Below are 21,487 nucleotides of genomic sequence, written 5' to 3' on the forward strand. Positions count from 1 at the left end.
ATCGCTGCCTCCCAATGAAAGTTGGTGATAAACGTATAGAAGTTAGTTTCATATTAAACAAAATCCATTTCTGCTCTCCTCCTGCATCCAGCACTGATTTCCAAGATGCTTCCCAACTGCCTCTTAACATCTGACTCAAACAAACACTTTCATCCTCACTTTCTGTAGAATACTTCAATTTTCCCATTAAATTAATGCATACCCAGCTCACTGGGTGAACACATTAATAAATACTTAAGAAAAAATTTTTGGTAAGATTAACAATCATTTCCATTCAAAATAAGGTGATAACTAACCAGTTCTTAAAAGGGCCATTTGAATGGTTTTAGTGGTCTGCTTTAGAAACTTTGGGATGGGTGTTTAAAAAAATAAAGAGACAAAAGCAGTAACATATGTAATATGTGTGTGTGCACGCGCGTACGCACACACGAATATTTTCAAAAAATAAAGATTCTTCTACCTGGCTTGCCAGTTACCTCTGCAGGTGCCAGGCCTCCCTAGTTTCCAAAGACTTCTCTTCCCTTCCTGAGTGGGCAGGGCCCCTTCTCCCTACCCTCACCTCCACCCCAATTAGGCCCCCTGCTTCCTCCTCACCTTGCCATGGACCCCTACCCAAGGATTCCCTCCCCACGTGGCCAGGCCCCCCACCCAGCCCCTAGTTCCGAGCCTCACCACTGTCCCCCTCAACGTCCCAGGCCCCATTGCTGCCACCCGCGTTCCTTCCTCTTCCTGGGCCACTATCTCCGCGTTCCTGGACCAGTTTCACGCTGTGGCTGCCGAACCCGTCGCGGAAAACCTCTCGTGGGGACTGCGAGCACCACGTGTGACCCTAAAACTCCAGATCTCCTCTCCCGCCCTGCCAGGTTACATGCACCAAACCCGGGCCAGCCAGGCGCGGCCTCTGTTACGCAAGGACCCAAAATGACCGAGGACACGCCGCCACCACGAATTAAGAGGCCCCGGAGCAAACCTGGTGCCAACTCGCTGCTACTTGGCCTCTCTCTGGGAGGAGGTGTAGGTGTGTGAGCCGGGGAAGGGGAGCGAGCCGCGCTCTCAGGCGGGCGCTGTCAAGGCGCCGCGGCCTGCGCAGCCCCGAGGGCCCTGCGTCGCTCTCCCGGGCCAAGGTTCTCAGGAGCGGGCCGCGGAAAAGACGTTAGCGGGAGGAGTTAGCGGCTGTTGGGAGAACGGGTTCAAGGAAACAGTCCCTTCCAAACCCCGGCCATCGCGGGGTGGGCCTCCTTCCTCCCTCCCAAACATCTGCCACAAGAGGCGCAGGTACCCACGGCGACCGCCCGCCCAGGCACGCCCAAGCACGCCCGAGCAGGTCCGGGTAGGACGAGCCGGGGCCCGTCGCCGGTTGGCCCCACCCGGCTCTGAACGCCCAGGGGACGCCTGCGTCCGCCCGGAACATGCCAGGTGAAGGGACGCCATAGCGATGAGGCCTCAGAGCGCGCACGCCCCCTGCGGTTGGCATGGAAACGGCCCCGCGAGGCCCAGGAGCTCCGCTGATTGGCCGATTTAACAGACGCGGGGAGGAGGTGTTGAAAGTAAATAGCTCCGAGCGCTGGGCCACCAAAGCTGGGACTCTGGCTCCCTGACTGGAATCTATTAACATCTCTGTCTCCTTCCGCCCCGCCCCCTTCGGCGGCTCCTCATTCCCAGTCTTCGTGTGCACTTGCTAATTGTTTGAGACAGATGTATAAAGATATAAGACGGAGAAGAGCGAGGCCCGCTGTGGGTTCCAAGCAGGTTTTGGGGACTTCTGACTTGTGGGAGGAGGGCCGCGGAAGAGCACCCTGCTTATCACTTGGGAAAGGGACGTACTTTCCCACAGTGATGTATCCTGGGTCATTTGTTTGCAGGCAGGGGGTTGGTGGGGTGACGAATAAGCATAATAGCCCGGAAAGACACGGGCTTGTGGATTTGGACTCCCAATTAACGTGGGGCTTAGCGTCTCGGCTTGGAGGTTTGTCAGACGTCTCTCTCTCTCTCCTACCAGCTGTCAGCCAGATCTTGGAAGAAAGCCTGGAGAGATTCAAATCACTGTTTTGGTTCAAAGCAGCTTTGATCGCTCGCACGGTGGCTTAGGCCCTTTCAGCCCTAATAATTGCAGGGAAGATATCTGTCACAGTGCTCTCTCTTCTGGAGATTCACTGCATCCTTGGAGCCCCTGGTGGAAGAGGTTGACTAACCCGCTTGTCTGTTTCTCCTTCCTTGCTAGCAGTAGCCTGTGGAGACTGAGGCTATGCATCTCAGCAGCTCCAAGAGTGGAGTAGTGCTGGCTCCAGTGTCCCGAGGTCCTGATGCCTGTCAGATGATAACCAGAGCCCAGCTTGGCCAGGATCCGCCACAAAGAGCAGTACTAGGGGTGCTAACTGAGAATGGGCAGTACAGGAGGACCTGTGGCCAGGTAATGCCTGAGAAGAGCCGGGAAGGCTGCTCGCTGAGAAGGGCTCTCATGTCTTGGTGGGAGGTGGGTTTCTCTTGAAATTTTACCTCCAAACTCTTCTTGAGTATTCAACCATGGAATCTGGACTATAGGGACATTTTTTTTTTTTTTTTTAAAGATCACATTGTCAGGTCCCTTTTCCAGCTAGAAACATGAATAATTTTCTTTCTTATTTTGCCAATATCAAGGAAATAACACGTACTGTTTAGGTCAAGTATGTGTAAAGTCAGTTAAGTTCTGGGCTAAAAGGAAATGTGAATGCCCCAAAATAAACTAGGGAACTGGGGATCTTCCAGATTGGAGTGGTATTCAGATTGGTCTAGGCTGTGCCTGAAGCATCCTGGATAACCTTTGTTAAGCTCATTGGTGATGGTGTTAGAATCAGGATTGGATCAGCTATACTAGATTACCTCCAAATGCATGCTTCAAAAGTCGGCTTCTCCTCGGGACAAAGGACAGTTAGGCAAACGGATCATGGGCCATCTGATATCAGTTGCTTGTGCTTAACTGATCAAAGGTACCTCCCTTAACAGACTGTAAACAAATTCAGACACTTAAAATGCGAATGAGGAGTTTGGATCCTTAAGAATGAATTTTGAAATTTAAAAAAATATTCCTCAAGTATGTTATTAAGCAAGCTTCTCATAACTGTGCCTTAAGCCTGTACTGCACATCTATAGTGGAATGAAGTTGGCAATAGTACAGTGGAATAGGTGGGCAGGTATTCTTTCCATTGTATAGGTGAGAAAATTTGAGAGGTTTAAGAACCCCCCACCCCCCAAAAAAAGCCATGATGGAGGCCAGGTCAGAAGCCTCATCTACTGACTCATCTACTGACTGTTCAAGGCATCTGTGTTTTGGTGGCATCTAGTTATGGGAGAAAATTACCCAAAGTAATCTATTACAAGCTTTGGAAAAAACTGAGTAAAGGTGGTTTTAACAAACTTAATTTGCTTAGCGATGTTTACTTCTTTAAACTTGAAGTCTAAAACCTCTCATGAATTGGTAGTTACTCCTATGCTCACTTTAAATTCAAAACCGTTAGCTAACCTCTATGTTGCCAGGCACTACCTCTACATTTCCCGGTTCTATTCCTCTACAACCTTCTTCTAGAAACCGTCTATCTTATACTTTCCCTTCTATCCTCCAAAGCCTCTATCTCCATCCTTCCTCTCAGCTAATAACTTTATATCCTATTTTCCGAGAAATATAGATGCACCCAGAAGAGAATTTCCACATGCTCCCATGTATCATATACTCTGCCATCCCCCTCCTGCTTTGTGACCCATGTGTCCCTGCTCTCATGTAAGGTGAACCCCCATGTGTGCAGCACACCTGATGCCCTCTTGCCTCTTCAAGGATATCATTCCATCAGCTCTTCTTTCTCAGTTTTCTTTTCTCTACTGGGTCAAACCCAGAAGCATGCAAATATATTGTGATTTTTTTTTTTTTTCAGTCTTAAAAACCTTTCAGCTACAAAGCTCTTGGCAGCAACTGTCCCATTCACGACAGTGTTTCTTGAGAGTTTGCCTACTGTAAACTCCATCAGGATGAGGATTTTGCACATCAGGTTTTGTGCTGTATTTCCAGTGTTTAGAATAGTGCCTGGACAGGGTAGCATGCAAGTGTTTGTTGAATGAATACTCTGTCTCAAATTCTTCTCTTGTTGTCTTTGACTCAATTCTTAATCCTTTCCTTACTTGACTGATTGGCGGCATTTGACACTATTGATCACTCTTTATTCCTTGAAATAGTTTCTTCTCTCTCAGCCTGGAAAACACGGCTTTCTCCTGGTTTCCCACCTAGCTCACTGGCCACACCTCCTCAATATCTTGGTTCTTCCTCATCCAATATCTAAAAGCTAGAGTGTGCCAGGGCTTAGTATTTGATCTCAATCTGCACGCACTCCCTTAGCAATCTCTTCAAGTCTCCTGGCATTAAATACCATCTATCTGTTGATGACTCCTTCTTCTATCTCCAGTCTGGACCTCTCAGCTATGTTGCAGGCTCACATGGTGAGCTGCCTACTTGATGTTTCCATTTGGATCATGCAGTAGGCATCTCAAACTTAGGCGAAACCAAACACCAACACTGGCCCCAGACTGCTCTTCCCAGAGTCTTCCTCATCTCAGTAAATGGAATATCCATCCTTCCTGTAATTCAACCCCAAAACCTTTGTCATCCTTGACCCTTCTTTTTCTTCCACCCCACATCTAATTTGCTGAGAAAGTACTATTGGCTGTATTTAAAAAATGTCCAGAACCTCATGTATTATTCTCATTATGTCATATAATAAGGTTCTACATCTTATAGGAGAATTTATGCATAGTATGCATTTCTAAAATCATCATGTTTCTAAGTAACTAGGTTTAAATGGGACCTTTACAGGAGCCTGTTGACTAAAAGTTAACTATTTAAGGAGGACAATAGGAACTCAGTAACTATGTGTCAAGAACCTTGCTGGGTTGGTATAAAAGCCTGTCATGCTACAAGCACAAAAACTGATTTACAATTTTCCATCCACATGTGGTACCTAGTTCACTTTGGAGGAGAGCTATAGTTTTTCTTTTTTTCTATAATCTTGAGTTCCCTTTGATAAATACATGAGGAAGATGACAAATTTTAGGTAGCTCCTTTCCCAAATGTCAAATGTAGACGAAGATAAGGGCAAAGTCATCCTTGGGAAGCTTCATTTTCTGAAATTCAATTGCAGACATAGATATTTCAATTTAAGATTCCTCTCATCTTTCCAGCCTGCTGGTTTGAGTCACATGGGTTCTTAGCACCTATGAGGGCTACGGGGTGGCCTCTAACAAGAAACTTAACCCTTTTCTAGGGGATCACAGCACTCAGGTTTTTCTCTGGGTCAGAAAATGTCTTCCCTCCAGCTGGAAAGAAAGCGCTGTCTGCCAGCGGGGTTCAGGGGCCAGCCAAGCAAGGATTTGACATGTACATGGACAAGCCTGAGCAAGGCGACAGAGACAGCTGCACAGGGCGAGAGGGGATGGCATTTGAGGATGCCTATGAAGTAGACACCAGAACACTCAAGTCAGACCTTCACTTCCTGCTGGATTTTAACACAGGTAATGGGACTCATCTGTGGCTGATGGTACCCTGTCTTTGTAATCATCTGCAGCATTTAGTAGCATATAACTAGCAAGAGAACACCCTGAGTAGTAACTATTTTCACAACTGCCAGTAGAGGGTTAGTGGATGGAACTAGTTTTTAAATTAAATGTTCTTACCTGATACTGTTGAACCCCCTGCAGTTTCCCCTATGCTGGTAGATTCATCTCTCTACTCCCAGTCTGAAGATGCATCAGATTTTGGTACAGATGTGATAAATGTGACTGAATATGCTGAAGAAATTCATCAGTACCTTAGAGAAGCTGAAGTGAGTTTTCCCAACTTCTCCTTCAATTGCCAGCACCCCAAGCACTTCATATTAAGATAGTTATACACTCTTGGCCATAACCATTAGTGAATGGCATTCTTGTGACATCTAAACATGAGAACATTTATGAAAAATAATAGTTGTGAGGTGAGTAGCAGTTATTTGGACTATTTCTCTTTGACTCAAAGGGTTTGTATGGGGCTTCCCTGGTGGCGCAGTGGTTGAGAGTCCGCCTGCCGATGCAGGGGACGCGGGTTCGTGCCCCGGTCTGGGAAGATCTCACATGCCACTGAGAGGCTGGGCCCGTGAGCCATGGCCGCTGAGCCTGCGCGTTCGGAGCCTGTGCTCTGCAACGGGAGAGGCCACAGCAGTGAGAGGCCCGCGTACCGCCAAAAAAAAAAAAAAAAGGGTTTGTATGTTAAGTATTTCACTCTTGGGGATAATGATTATTGCCATTTTTCCCCTCCTTTAAGTCATCTGTTAACTAATTGCATTACAGAACCAGAATTTCTCACTTTCTTCCATATCATGGTAAAGATTTACCTGGCTCTTGACTGAGTTTCCTGCTAACCTTTGCTCATGAGATTTTTTAAAATAGCAACTGTTCTGTGGTGTAATCTTTCTAACATAGCAACTATTTGAATATCAAAACTCTTTCCCCAAACAGATAAGACACATGCCCAAAGTGCACTACATGAGGAAACAACCAGACATCACAGAAGGCATGCGAACAATTCTGGTGGACTGGCTGGTTGAGGTGGGAGAAGAATATAAGCTTCGGGCAGAGACTCTCTACCTGGCCGTCAACTTCCTGGACAGGTTTCTTTCCTGCATGTCTGTTCTGAGAGGGAAACTGCAGCTTGTAGGAACAGCAGCTCTTCTCCTGGCTTCGTAAGTGTTCTTCAGCTCAAATAATGTGAAACTTCAGCCTGTCAAAACACTTGATTTCCGTTCCCATTTATTGGAGGAATGCAGTGCTCGATAAGTAAAACTTATTCATGCCTCCTTTGATAGAATGTCATCATTTTTACAGTGTTTACTGAGAATCTGAGTCTTACCATATGTTCACTTTTCCATTTGGATGTTTAAGATCCTCTTAACAAGAAGTTCAATATCATGACTAAGGCAGACATCAGCTCAAATTCAGGATCCAATTTAACTATTTTGTGGTGTAGTCTTTTGGCTGTATTCTAGTATGAGTAAATGTCCTATTATAAGAGATTTTGGTTACATAAAAGTCTTCTCTTCATGATCTAGCAAGTGACTCATAATAACACAGTTTATTTGGTTATAGTGAATAAGCTATTTTAGCTGGTCCCTGTTACTATCAATCATTCATAACAATATCTAATTGTGTAGAAAAGGGCTAGGTTGTGGCTAATATTCTTTTAAATAAGTGACCTGCTAGTGAATGGTAGTTTCCTTTCTATTCTTCTGGTCTCAGACATAATACTTATTAATGCCTAAAATATTGCAAACATTTCCCTACAGAAAGGAGAAACAAAACCAAAGAATCGATAACTGTGAAATTGTATCATTATCTATCTCTTGGATACATAGCATCTTTTGCTAATTCAATAGAGAAAACTGAACATGATCTTTCAAAAAAATCTAAGACCAAAGGAGTTTTTTCCTACCATTGTGTTCAACATAACATTCTTTTCCAAAAGATGATTTGGGGCTTCCCTGATGGTGCAGTGGTTGAGAGTCCGCCTGCCGATGCAGGGGACATGGGTTTGTGCCCCAGTCCGGGAAGATCCCACATGCCGCGTTGTGGCTGGGCCCGTGAGCCATGGCTGCTGAGCCTGCGCGTCCAGAGCCTGTGCTCTGCAACGGGAGAGGCCACGACAGTGAGAGGCCCACGTACCGCAAAAACAAAAACAAAAGATGATTTGAAGTCTATAGAATTAAGAGGAATTCACCCACATGTCTGTCATTCAGAATCTTTCAGCATACCAGAAGCCAAAACCTAAAACTCCCAGTTGGAAATTGTTTCTTTACTATCTCGTAGCAGTAAGTACGACATATCCTTGTCATACTCATGTTCTTGTTCTGGAAACAAGCTCCTCCTCTTTTCACACCTGTACCATTTCGTGATTTGTAAGTGATATTTAAGTCTGCAAGGGCCATGTGACAGGCATGGTTGTGACAGCACAAGAGGGAGAGCACAGGGTCGAAGCTTTACTTCCCCAAACTCTTTCCCTTTTGTAGGAAATATGAAGAAATATATCCACCTGGAATAGATGAGTTTGTCTTTATAACTGATGATACCTACACAAAACAACAACTGCTGAGAATGGAACACCTGCTCCTGAAGGTCCTGGCTTTTGACCTGACAGTGCCAACCACCAACCAGTTTCTCCTTCAGTACTTAAGGAGGCAAGGGGTGTGTGTCAGGACTGAGAACCTGGCCAAGGTAGGCCACATGACTTCCAAGAACTTCAGTGCCAAATGGATAAAAAAAGTAGCCTCCTTCAGTTCTTCCTTCCTTTTCAGTTCTTTGCCTTGGGCCCAGAAAAGCTTTTTGGCAACTGGAAGAGAACTAATTCTAAGAACATGACTTTTGCTTACGAGACATTGCTATTAATCGTGTTTGGCAGACACGGGTTGTCTAATCACCCAGGTCTTAGAAAAAATTTAAGCTTGGAAACTGTTCTCTTGTTATATACAGACCACATACAAGCAATACCTCTTAGGGTTACAGAATGGGAACAAGATAAATATGGCTCTATTTGGCTCTAATCTAATCCTAACTTGTTAAGTAATGAAGCACTATTTGGTCATTTGGAGTTCTAAACTTTAGTTGAAGGCACTAAAGTATTGGTTTGGAAAACTTGGTTTCCATCCATAATGATCTAATATATCTGGTATTTATATGCCATGCAAAGAGTAATAAGGATGTCTCTATAAATTTCCCAATATGTTTCTTTTAATTTGATAAGTTCCCACTGGTACTGTTCTAGCCTATGAACTGCATGTATTTGCCTGATAAATTAATAGCTTTAACATGGACATATTTTTGCCTTTGGCTGAAGGCTCTAGTCTGCTCCAGTGGCCAGAGCAATGCTACTTGACCAGCATAAACCTGCACTACTATAGTATAAGTAACCCATCATGTATACTGTATGGTTAGGCCAAATACTTGCCTATCCGTTTTGAAATTTACTTGAAATTCATTACAACGTAAATGTTATTCTGGTTATGGACAGGCATAGCAATTACTAACCCAGTGAATAATTTTGAGCATCTATTTCTGCGCTCATCACTAGATGCACACTGAACAAAGATGACACAGTTTGTCCCCTTGACATTTCTAGGTTTGCTTGTAACCTTAGTCAAATTCCTAATTCCAATGAGATTTTCTCTCTTGTGCTTAGTATGTAGCAGAACTGAGTCTCCTTGAAGCTGACCCGTTCTTGAAATACCTTCCTTCACTGATCGCTGCAGCTGCTTACTGCCTGGCAAACTATACTGTGAACAGGTACTTCTGGGTAAGTGCTTGTTGCTTCTTTCTAGATGAACCTCAAGGCCTATCTAAAGTCTGCTCAGTAACCCTGAAGGCTTAGAATGGGCTGGCCTCTTGTGAAGGAGAGTTAGTTTAATAAGGAACTGGTTGCCTTGCCAGCAGACTACAACGTGCTGCTGAGTACTGCAGGTCAGTCTTCATGGCTTGGACTCAGTGGCTTAGCTCATTGGGGAGCAGAGGTTGCAGGAAGTCGAGGGGATGGTGGTGGCAAGCTCATTGAATGGAAGCAGGTCTGGAAACCTCAACACCCACCTTTATGCAAGGAGGGCTGTTGTAGTATAAGCATTGACCACTTCAAGGCAAAAGATGTTGACTTTTCCCCTCTGTGTAAAATAACCTGGGTCCAGTTAGGATGGTCAGAGGTTGTATCAGGCTTTCAAAGGAACAGGGCAGTTAGCATTGCTTCTTGGCTTGTGACGGTTGGCAAGATTAGAGATGGGCCCCTTAGATTTGGTTCTGAAGGCTCACTTTGTGCTACAAGAGTGGGGCATCTACTTTTATTTTTCTGGAATTCTTAGTTTTTATTCTGAATTTGGCTAAGACTCATTCATATGCTATTTAAATAGAGTGTACAGGTAAGTCGAGGCCCTTTAGAGGCCAGTAAAAAATCCTGCTCATGAGAGAATAAACTGTCCCCAAATTGAGCATTATAATTGTACAATGTGAGCAAATTTAGAATTCTGTTTTTCCTAATATCTTATTTCTAAAGACTCTGAGGAAGGATTACAGTTTCTTTTGAGATGAACATGGATACTCACTAAGTGATTAATCTCCTTTATTTCACCGTTTTATCTTCAGATTTCTGATATCTTATAAAGCTGTATGATGCAATTTTCTTCTTTTGTCTTTTGTTTTGATTAGCCAGAAACCCTTGCTACGTTTACAGGCTATTCATTAAGTGAAATTGTGCCTTGCCTGAGTGAGCTACATAAAGTGTGCCTGGGTATTCCCCACCGACCTCAGCAAGCAATTAGGGAGAAGTACAAGGCTTCAAAGTAAGCTCCTGAGATTCTCTTACCTGGGCTCACTATTTAAAGCTTTAACGAGTGATAGTAATTTCAGAATTAAAAACACAACAAATTGCATATCTGGTGCGAGGATGGAAGAGTAAGGTTTCATGTCAAATCAAGAAAATCAGTTTGGAGGGGCCTAGATTTATAACTTGTCAGCATTGTAGTACATCTAGTCAGCCAGCTCCTTCCTTTCTGTTAAAACTACTAGAAAGTTTTCTGTGGCCCACATGAGATTTTATGAAACCAAAGTCCTTGGCTTGTGCTGAACTTGCTTTGGGTCTTATTTCAGGTACATGCACGTGTCTCTCGTGGAACCACCCGCAGTCCTTCCTCTACGATAAGTTTCAGAACCGAAGCGCTTTCAGAACTTAATCTCCAGATCAACAGAATTGGTCTTGATTTTTATAGGTTTCTGCAGGTTGGGTCAAACTAGTGTTGCTATGATATAGATGACATATTTTTTAGAATGTAAATGTATTGAGGTTCTCTTAGACATTGGTAGCTTGTAATATAGTCTAAACTTCCTAAAGAATAAATAACTTGCCTTCTGACCACGTGTTAGGCTTATTTACTGATTTCCATGGCTGACACACCTGCCTGGAATTTTAGTTGAGAGTATTACAAATGTCATCTTTATTTCAAGAACGCTTCTGTGTTGGTTTTATAAATCTGGCATGCTATTAGGATGAAGTGTTCTGAGGAATCCAGAGACTTTCATGTGTGGTAAATAGCTACTCGGAGACTCTTTCCTTCCTGTCTTTTTACTCCTCATGTAGGTCTCCATAAGTTGGCAAGGGATGAACTCCAAGCCTAAACAGATTAGTGAAGGGATGTAAACAAGCACGGTCTATTCTAGTTTCTCTATTGGACCCTAGGCAGTAAAGACAGTGGGTTGAGGACTGAATTGGTCGGGTAACTCTGAGAGGTAATTTACATTTAATTCTAAGTCAGGGAAATGATGCTTACTTTGTAAAGGGATACCATTATGTCAACGTCCAGTTTTGATTTAGTCACTCATCAAGCATATATTTTAGCCCTAGAAGATGCTCAGAGAGGTAGAAAAAGAAAATTTTACCAGAGGATGGGACCTCAGAATAATTAAGCTAATCTCTCATATTCATCCCTTGGGAGATATCCATGCTAAATGCAGCTCAAACTCAAATCATTCAGGATCCTACAGTTCAACTCACTACATATTCATATATGGCTCCTTTCAGCAGCACTTACATAGTACACAAGATAAGGAAAACTGAAGCAAAAACACACTGTTTGAACTTTCTTTTAAAGATTGGTAGGCAAATCAAGAATAGACTTGGCCTTGAGGGAGAGTGGTGCTTACTGGGGATTGAATAGAAATTTTGTTAATCTCCAGATTAGTAGCCCTGGAGGCACACTGGCCTTCTGGCGGTGTGTGTTCTGCTTCACAGAAAGGGGTGATGTGGATTTAGGCCTTTAAAATAATGGCATAGCATCTCATTTCAGCCTTATTTTTCCTCTCTTTTCCTCCCCGGCGAGCACTGAAAGCAAGAGCCAGGGAAGTGGGAAGATTGACGTATCTGTTTGGAGTGGACAATGTGATGTGGCAGTTCTGACATTTAGGGCTAGAGAAGGGCTGGGAAAGATGCATAACGTTGAGATGATACGTCAAAGTAGAATGTCTCACAGAAAGAAAACGTAATAGGGGTTATTTTCCCGATGCCTGAATCCATCTCTGTCCTCGTGCTCCGGCTGTCACTGCCTTGGCTTCGTTCCCGTCATTTCTCATATGCACCCCTCACTGTAGCAACCTCCTGATGGCTCTTCAGTTTCCTTTTCCCTGTTTCCAGGGTTTTCTGAAATGAAGTTGATGGCATCTCTTTCCTGCGTCGAATTCTTCAATTCCGCATCACCACCGGGATGAGATGGGGGCATGCAGGCTCTTGAATGAGCCAGACCCTGCCCACTCCGCTCTAACAGCTTCTGCTTTAGTTAACCGGGCCGAGTCCCTTCTAGTTCCCTGATCGCCTTGTTCCCCCTTCCTTTACTCCCTCCCACACGCTGATCTCTCTCTCTAAACATTTCCCACTTCCCTTTACTGCTTGGCAACCTCCGAGGTGATTCTTTAGATCTAGCCTTTGGCCTCACAACCCCATCAGCCTCAGGGTAAATGTCTCTCATGATAACTGGCTTCTACTTGTCTTGTCTCCCCTCCTAGAGCACACATTTCATCCCTGTCCTCCTAGCATCTGGCTTCATCCTAGAGATTCAATAATATTTTGTTGAATGAATGAATGGATTACACCTTTTATAGGCGATCACTAGCCCTCAAGTTAATCAAATCTAAAGTGATATTGCTGGGAAGCATAAAGCTTTTCAAAGTACATTTGGATAAAATAAGTTTAAAAGGAAAAAATCGCAATTGGAGGTAAGAGTATATGGTATCCATGTATTGTACAAAGTTCACTCTCTTCATAATTCTTACATTCATTTCAGTATAAGAAACCAGATGATACAGGAAAACTGTCATTAGGGTCTTGAAACAAAAGGCATGTCTTAGATGAGAATGGGGAACACAGTGGCTGTTTTGAGAGGCACATCCAGGGCTCTGCTGTCTTTACATATTCCTCCATCTGCCTAAGAGGATTCACAAGAGAGGTCTCCTAAACACCCTTCTGAACACTTTCTTAGCACCGTACAATAGTCAGGGTCTCTTCATATGCAGCCCTCCTTTCTCCCTTCTCTCCTTCACAGGCGTCGGACCAGCATCGTGATCGGGAGGCTCTCCCTTCCTCCTCCAGTTCCTCCCCTTTTTATCTCATAGGTGGTGTGTTCCCCCAATAAATTTCTTGCACATCTACTCCTGTCTTGATGTCTGTTTTGGGGAGGCCCCAGACTCACCCAGAAGCCTAAGAGGTAGGAATAAACAGTATTTCCCAAATGTACTTGACTAGAGAAAATGTTCTTTACACAAACCTGTCAATGTTTAAAAGGACACTAATGTTTCAAGGAACACGGATCGGAAATGCTGTCCTAGGGAAAAAGGATTAATTAATGTTTACCCAAGCTGATCTACATTTTAATTTCTATGTTATTTATAATTTGATTTGTACAGCTATGTTTAAATTATCTGTTAGTAAATTTTGTATAAGTTTTTCATAGTCTTATCCAATTATTTCAGTGTTCTGAACTTAAAGAATCCTTCAGATTATATTAAGCAAGATTCCTAACTGCTTAGATGCAATTGATATTATAGCTGTTGCCCTGGTACCCAGACAGAGGAGGGGTCACCCAGGCAAGCAACAGCTGTCTTCCTTGGGTCCCCTGTGGGTAAGCTGTTAAATGCCATTAATGCAAATCACCAAGATAGTGACTGACTATATATTAAATATTGACACAAGAGGGATTTCTGGAATACTTAAAAATGTCTGAGATGTTATTAGGCTTTTAGTGATTCTATTATCACATTCAAGAGAAACTAAAGTTCTGATTACTAACGTCTGACAGTATAGAATGCTAAAAATTTATAACCCTTTGGCACTGGGTTTTTGAGAGGAATTGAGACCCCAAGGTAAATATAAGTATTATATATAGGAGAATCCTTTGGGCATTGTGTTTTGAAAATTATTCAAAGGTTCTTAAAATTATCTGTCCATTGACAAATACTGAATGAATGGATAAAGAAAATGTAGTACATACATACAATGGAATATTACTCAGCCTTAAAAAGAAAGGAAACTCTGACACATGATACAACATGGATTAACCTTGAGGATATTATGCCAAGGTTATGAAACAAGCCCATCACATGAAGACAAATACTGTATGATTCCACTTCTGTGAAGTATCTAGAGTCGTCACATTCATAGAAACAGAAAGTAGAATAGGAGTTGCCAGGGGCTTGGTAAGGGGAAATGGGGGAGTTGTTGTTCAACAGATATAGAGCTTCAGTTCTGCAAGATGAAAAGGTTCTAGAGATTGGTTGCGCAACAATATAAATATACTTAACACTACTGAACTGTACACTTAAATATGGTTAAGATGGTAAATTTTATGTTATATATATTTTTCCATAATTTAAAAAATATAATCTGAGAAGTTTCACACTGGTATTTTGAAGCATTAATATAATAGTCTATCTTGTAGGAAAATACCAGCTCCTTAAGAGCAGAGATATTATTTTATTGGTTTTTGCATCCCCTACTGTTTTGCTGCTCAAAGTGTGGTCCATGGGTCAGCAACATCAGCATCATCTGGGGAGCTTGTTAGAGATGCACAAGCTTGGACCCCACAGCAGATTTACTGAATCTAAACTTGAATTTTAATAAGACGCCCAGGTGATTCACATGCACATTAAAGTTTGAAAGGCACTGCCCTACAGCACCTAACTCAGAAATATAAGAGTTTAGTGTGTTGTTTGCAGACTAGACTCTACAAGATTTGATAAATGCATTCAACTTCTTTGCTCTAAGAGTTGCTGTCAACTCTAGACCTCACAATTACATATCTGCTAGAAATAAGCAGTGAGCCAAGATTTATATACATTTAAGGTGGGATTTTAAAAAAGTTATATTCTATTTGATTCTCCATCCTGCCTCTGGAACAAACACTGAACTTGAAGACGGAGCCAACTGCCACCCTCCCACTCTCTCTCTTTTTTTTTGTTTTTTTTTGCGGTACGCGGGCCTCTCACTGTTGTGGCCTCTCCCGTTGCGGAGCACAGGCTCCGGACGCGCAGGCTTAGCGGCCATGGCTCATGGGCCCAGCCGCTCCGCGGCACGTGGGATCTTCGCGGACCGGGGCACGAACCCGTGTCCCCCGAGCTGGCAGGTGAACTCTCAACCGCTGTGCCACCAGGGAAGCCCCCCACTCTCTTTTGACCACTTAATGATGTCTATGTGGCAGTATAACTCTGAGAATGTATAGAAAGTCAGCATTTAAACTCTAGATATCATTCCTGTGCTCTGAAATGTTCATCCCACAACCATGTAGCAGAAGAAGACCATGGGTGAGGCCTTTGCTTATGGGGGGAGGCCCTCAAAGCTTTTCTCTCTCCTTCCCTTCCTCTCTCTCGTTAACTCAAGAAGCCAAGCATCCCAGATCTGGCCATATCATGGTACTATATACTCGACTGCCCCCCTACTTCAACCTAGGATGCTTAATGAGAAAGGAACTCCACAAACTGTGAAAAGCTCAAGCTCAGGATCCAGGAGCTCTCATGGCTCCTTCTCCCGGAGCAGCCCTGCGCTTGGGTCTAAGGGGGTGGGCGGATGGATAGGCCTCAGATGGAATCCTCCAGCAAGCCTTCTCCTTGAGCAACGCCTCGTGGTGTGCCCGGTAACTACTATGAGCCCCAGGTGTTATAGTATTTGCAATAGTGAGAGTGGAGGATCTAGGCAAGAATGGTTTGTGTCCACAGATATGTGTGCAGTGGTTGGAGGCATCAGCAATTGGTACATTCTCTGACCGTTAAACATGCTGACCTCTCACGCAGAGCTTTTGTAGCTCTGGGCTGGAGAGACTAACCACTGCATATGTTAACGGGGTGACAGTGCCTGAGAATTCAATGCTACACTGGCTGGAAAAAGAATTACTATCTTGCATTTTTATTGTATATACACTTTTCAAATCACTTTCAACTATGCCATTTCATTTGATCCTCACAAGATTTTGCGAGCTTAAATAGGACAGGCATTATTAGCCCCATTTTACAAAAATCTAACCCAGGTCTTGGCAAGTTTAGAGTTAAGTCTGCAATGGTAGTTGACAGCAGTGGCTCAAACCCACTCACTTCACTCATTCCTTAACCACAAGCAAATAACTTAATGCCTCTGGGATGCAGTTTTCTTATCTGTAAACAGTAATGAAAATAATTGGGTCTCGCCCACAATGTAGATGATACACCTGACATCTATAGCATAGTGGCTGCCTGCACACAGTAAGAGGTGATGCCCGTTAGTTACTGTGATTCCTGCCAGAGATCCCACAGCTAATGTGCAATTACGTTAGAACTGGGACTCAAACCATCTTCTTCTGGTTCTAAGTCCAGCGGTCTTCCCATTATGCATCAATGTGAGAGATTTTAGACACAGCTCAGGCTTCATCTCCTTCAAGGTGTATTCTCTATCCCATTGCATTTCTGGCCACATGTCCCACTGCTCTTTCCTAGTTGCATTCTGTACATCACTAGCTCACCACACTGTGTATAAATCTCCTAGATTCTAAGCTCCCTCGGGACTGGGACCATGTCTCATTTGTCTTGGTATCACCAGAGCTAGATCACTGCCAGAACATAGTAAGCACAGTCAGTGTTTGTTAACTTTAACTCAAGGATGGCACCCTGATAGGAATTTTGATAGGAAGCAGTCTCCTGTACAACACTTGCCACAGAGACCACACTGTATCCCTCTGCCTGTGTTTCTTTGTTCTGTTTGACCCCCTTTTGTCTTTTTTTCCCCACTTTTGTCTTTTATCTCTTCTCAGAGATCTATTTATTAGCTATGCCTATAATTCTCCAATTCTCATGCAGTGTTTGAATAAAATCACAGTTTAGCTCCAGCTGTGTAGATTTCTGCAACCCAATATGAAGCTCCTGCCTGCTGCTGAGAAAACACACAGATGTGATTTATAATCAGATTTCAGGGGAATGTGACATGTTGTCAAGGTTTCATTTCTGGCCAAACAGGAGGGAGGAACTGAAAATTGGGCTGCCAGAAGATGAAAATGTCAGGTAGCATGAAACTCAAGACTCTAAACAATTGGAGGAGGCTATGATTGTCTTTGTTGCTGCTGTTGTTTTGGCTTTATTTGTCTAATTCAAGAAAAGTGAATTATACTTGAGCAAAACAAAGTCACTGCAGATTATACATATGAATGCATATCTATAAATATACAGAGATATACATGCATATATGGAGGTATATGTACATATGTCTTTGTTTTCTGGAATTAGAAATTTCCATCCTATATAGCAAAGCCTTGATATACAAGCCCATCTTCTTATTTAATCAGTGTTATCAATATTAATAAATTATTCAAAATGCTTACTATGAGATAATAAAAGTCATAATCATAACCCATTGTCAAGCATTAGCTATTGTATACAACGCATTGAATGATGTGACCATTAGCCATTTACTAAATGGAGCTCCATTCTAATAAATTAAACGGTTTTAAGGAGGAATTTCATAAGCTTAGGGGAGCATTTCAAGGCAACAATTCATTAACTAAACATAATCAATCTATCTTTTCCTTCCATATTAGAAATCTTATCGCTTTGGACGATGTATTGGAAAAACATGAGAAGGAAAACATAGTAACTGCTTAACTTCCAAACTTCCAAAAGGATGTAATAAAATATTTAGTGCTACTTTAATATGTGAAATACACGAATAAGGGCTCTTTAGATTGGTACAACTATTTTTAAGCTCTTCTATCCTTAAGAGAATAACAACCGTGCTTATTTAAAACATTACACTCCCTGTATTTCCTTGGTTTGAGAAAATATAAGCAGATTTGACTTCACATTGTTTTGGTAAGAGCATAGTCAGCTGATGAAAGGTGGGTGTTAGTCAATGACAGCCTGAGCTAACCAGGAGATGGTCAGGGTAGTTTTAAAATCAGTTGGTAACACAGTCTCATGGTAAAGTCAAGGGATGCTTTTTTTCAGACGCCTAATGTTGCAAAAAAGCCACGCTATTAATTTTTATTATAGTTGTAATTTAAACTGGCTCTCCAATTTTGAAATGATTACATAAAAGCATTGATTGGTGCCTAAAACACATTTGCTCAGGGGAAGTGAGCAGTTTTTAAATAAACAACTTACATTTCCCTCATTTAGAAAATAATGAGAGAATACAGTGTTCTACGCATTCAAAGCTTTGATGCATTTGCCTTCATGGTAATATAGTGACACTTAGTTTCTGATGATGGATTAGCTGTGCCATAAGGAAAAAAATAGTATTTTCTGTGAGTGACCTCGACGACCTCAGCTTCAGAAGAAGAAATGATGAAAGCATTAACACCCACCTTCTGCATTGAATGGCCTTGAACAGGTCCTGCTTTCACTGCCTGGTTAGAAAAACTTGGCTGAGAGCAAGAAGTGCCTGTAATCCTTTTAGTTCTCTTTTACCTACTGTTTGCCCGAGGCTAGGTTTAATTTGAGTGATGGCTCCTGCGGTCTCAGTTTATGTAACTTTGATTGAGGTTAAGGAAAGAAGGAAGAAGCATTCCACCAGGCAGGTTTAGGAGGAGATGTCTAAGCTTTAAGTCACCTGCGAGATGTTAGAACACAAAACTTCAACAGAGAGTAAGATAACTTTGAAGATCTAATTGGGTTTATACAGTGATTCATGAATCGGGGAGCATCCCATCTAGCAAGTAGAGAGATACTCCCAGGAGTCCTACAGAGTGAGAGGCTTTCAGAGGCAGAAGGAGGGTGGGGCAAGGAAGTTAGCAAAGAAAAGAGAATTATTTTAAGCCTGGACATCTTGGAGGGGAGGAAATGTAAGTGGTCTTACCTTGCAGACTACCTTGCTAGTGCTAATCAAAATTTCCGATTGACTATAAAGGTCATAATCTCGAAAGAGGCTGAAACTGCAACGAAGTCTTGGTGTGCTGTCCGTGGGAGCAAAGGATTCTGTTTGCGGCTTGTTAATTTTTCTTGTAACAGGGACTATCACGAGAGTTCTATGTTTTAGGAGTCCTGAAAGGCAGGATTCCAGGCTAATTTAGAGAAAGGAGAATGTGGAAAGAAAAAAGGGATTCCAAGAGAAAATAATCTAAGCCAAAAACTCTGATGAGAAGCCAAGGGTACAGTTCAGAAATTCTGTTTAAAGTATGAATAATAGGCTGTTTTAAGGCCCAGTCTTCAGGAAAAAACTCTCAGAGGAGCCCTGACCCAATCTTTATTTTAGACTCATCCTGTCCCTAGATCTCTGAGTTGCTGTCATTGTACATTGTAGAATATCAGGATGATATTGCTACAGAAGAAATGGTCAACGTCTCACTGAATCAACTGGGAGTTTCTCATTTCTAGGGGAGGTAAGAACATGATGAGGTGAGGAAAGGAATTTAGCCAGTGATGTGTAAATGTTCACAACTATATATATATATATATACACACACACATATATTTATTATAAATTGTACAAATGTAAAGAATATGTAGCACACAATTTATGAATATATAATAATAGAATATATAATACTCTTCACTCTATATCCCATATAGCTAAATGATTCTTACAGAATACTTTTGTTGATTTTTGCCAAACTCTTACATCCATGGCCAATCTATAGTTGCAATTGAGAAATGGATATAGCTCTTACCTGAATGTTGGTAGATATTTTCATTTAAGTCAATGAATAAGATTACATAAAACAAGAAAGATGTATGTTGGAACTCACTTGTCAATGACTTTGAGTACTGGAAGAATAGTTCTTCAGTTTTTTATACTATTCACGATGCAATGACCAAACATATGACACATTTAAAAAGTTTAATCTGGATTATTTACATTGTCTCTATCACTTTCTTAAGTGCAAACCAGGGATTGGCCAACTTTTTCTGCTAAGGGCCAGATAGTAACTGTTTCAAGCTTTGCGGACCATATGGTCTCTATTTCAGCTATCTCTTTCTATACAATTCTGCCATTGTAGTATGAAGGCAGCCATAGACATGCTGACCTGAAACAAACAGACTACAAGATATTTCTCTAGCAAAAATGGGTTTATGCAGAATCGGCAGATAATTGCAATCTGGGGTCTGCAAGCTAGCCTAGTACAAGTCCCTGCACGGACTTACACCACATTTCAAGCACTCAATAACCACATGTGGCTAGTGGTTGCCACACTGAACAATGAAGCTGTATAATATACATAGTACGTTGCACTAAAGGAGTATTAAATAACATAATATGTGGTGAAACTCAATAAGAGGTTGCCTTTGCCACGTTTCATTCATTCATTCACTCATTTATCTGATATTGGCTGAGCACCTAGTTCACAAGCAAGTGTAGGGATAGAAGGAAAACTAATCCATGGTCCATGCTTTCAGGGAATTCAGAGTCAAGCAGAAGAGATAAGAAAATTGACAAATAAAAATAATTAGGATGGGGAAAGTTAAAAGTGCCACAAGAGAAGCACAGAGAGAGAAAATGCCATGGGGCTTCAGCAGAGGGAGAGGCTCTATCTAGCTAGAAGATCAAGGAAATTTGGGGTCATTTAAACTGAAAGAAAAAAGAAAAAAAGATGGGTAAAGAGTAGGCGTTCAGAGTTATGGAGAAGGGCACTCCAGGCAGAGGAAACAGCTTGAACAAAGGCATGGAGGTGAGCCAAGCATGGAGTGTCCGTGAAAGGTTCTGTAAGCTTGGAGCTTAAGGTGAGTGAAGAGAAGGAAGGTGAAAGGCTTGAGGGGAAGGCAGTGGACAGTCATTACAGCCTATGAGCTAGGGACAGATGCCATCTTCTGAAGTTTACTCTAGCAATGCTGTACCTAATTTGAAAGAAATATTGAGAGATGGTGCTGGGACTTCTGGAATCCTTTGGGTGAGAGGTACTGAAGTCATGAACTAGAAGAAGGAAAATGAAAATAAAAAGGAGAGGACGGGGCTTCCCTGGTGGCGCAGTGGTTTAGAATCCGCCTGCCAATGTAGGGGACACGGGTTCAAGCCCTGACCCTGGAAGATCCCACAGGCCATGGAGCAACTAATCCCGTGTGCCACAAGTACTAAGCCTGGGCTCTAGAGCCCACGAGCCACAACTACTGAAGCCCGCGTGCCTAGAGCCTGTGCTCTGCAACAAGAGAAGCCACCACAATGAGAAGCCCACGTGCTGCAACGAAGAGTAACCCCCGCTCACCGCAACTAGAGAAAGCCTGCGCGCAGCAACAAAGACAAAAGGAAGGACGGCGCAAGAAATACTATTAGAGGTTGAATGAATATGATTCGCAACTGCATGGAATGAGGAGAGAAAAGAGTTGGAGACGCTGGGGTGTCTAGTGTAGTATTGATGCACTAACAACAGCAAACAAAGGAAATCTGGGAGGGAAGATGATGACCCAGTTAGGGACATACTGAATTTCGTTGATAAATTTTTATTGGAGAAATAAGTAATAAAGATATTTGATC

At 42.6% G+C, this 21,487-nt stretch overlaps 2 protein-coding genes across 4 annotated transcripts in view; one reads left to right on the plus strand and one right to left on the minus strand.

Annotated features, from left to right (window-relative positions):
* Positions 1-21,487, minus strand: part of SPART (spartin) — a 272,310-nt gene that overhangs the window by 88,379 nt on the left and 162,444 nt on the right. The window lies entirely within an intron of this gene.
* Positions 685-11,552, plus strand: CCNA1 (cyclin A1). Of its 3 annotated transcripts, XM_079903252.1 has the most exons (9): positions 1,494-1,734; positions 2,225-2,410; positions 5,286-5,532; positions 5,719-5,843; positions 6,511-6,734; positions 8,055-8,259; positions 9,221-9,334; positions 10,231-10,364; positions 10,672-10,846. In XM_079903252.1, exons 2-9 carry the CDS (start codon positions 2,246-2,248, stop codon positions 10,721-10,723), a joined length of 1,266 nt encoding a protein of 421 aa, XP_079759378.1. In that variant the 5' UTR covers positions 1,494-1,734; positions 2,225-2,245; the 3' UTR covers positions 10,724-10,846. The 3 variants fall into 3 exon arrangements, with proteins under 3 accessions (XP_079759377.1, XP_079759378.1, XP_079759376.1); XM_079903251.1 differs by lacking the exons at positions 1,494-1,734; positions 10,231-10,364 and adding an exon at positions 685-1,018 and having other exon boundaries at positions 2,222-2,410; positions 10,672-11,552; XM_079903250.1 differs by lacking the exon at positions 10,231-10,364 and having other exon boundaries at positions 10,672-11,552.

This window comes from Stenella coeruleoalba, assembly GCF_951394435.1.
Source record: "Stenella coeruleoalba genome assembly, chromosome: 18".
Classification (NCBI taxonomy): domain Eukaryota; kingdom Metazoa; phylum Chordata; class Mammalia; order Artiodactyla; family Delphinidae; genus Stenella; species Stenella coeruleoalba.

Bases quoted from the DNA above. Each gene is read 5' to 3' on its own strand.
- CCNA1 (XM_079903252.1), top strand. From the start codon at position 2,246: ATGCATCTCAGCAGCTCCAAGAGTGGAGTAGTGCTGGCTCCAGTGTCC. The intron at 5,844-6,510 runs GTGAGTTTTCCC...TTCCCCAAACAG, and splicing joins AGTACCTTAGAGAAGCTGAA to ATAAGACACATGCCCAAAGT. The intron at 9,335-10,230 runs GTAAGTGCTTGT...TGTTTTGATTAG, and splicing joins CTGTGAACAGGTACTTCTGG to CCAGAAACCCTTGCTACGTT.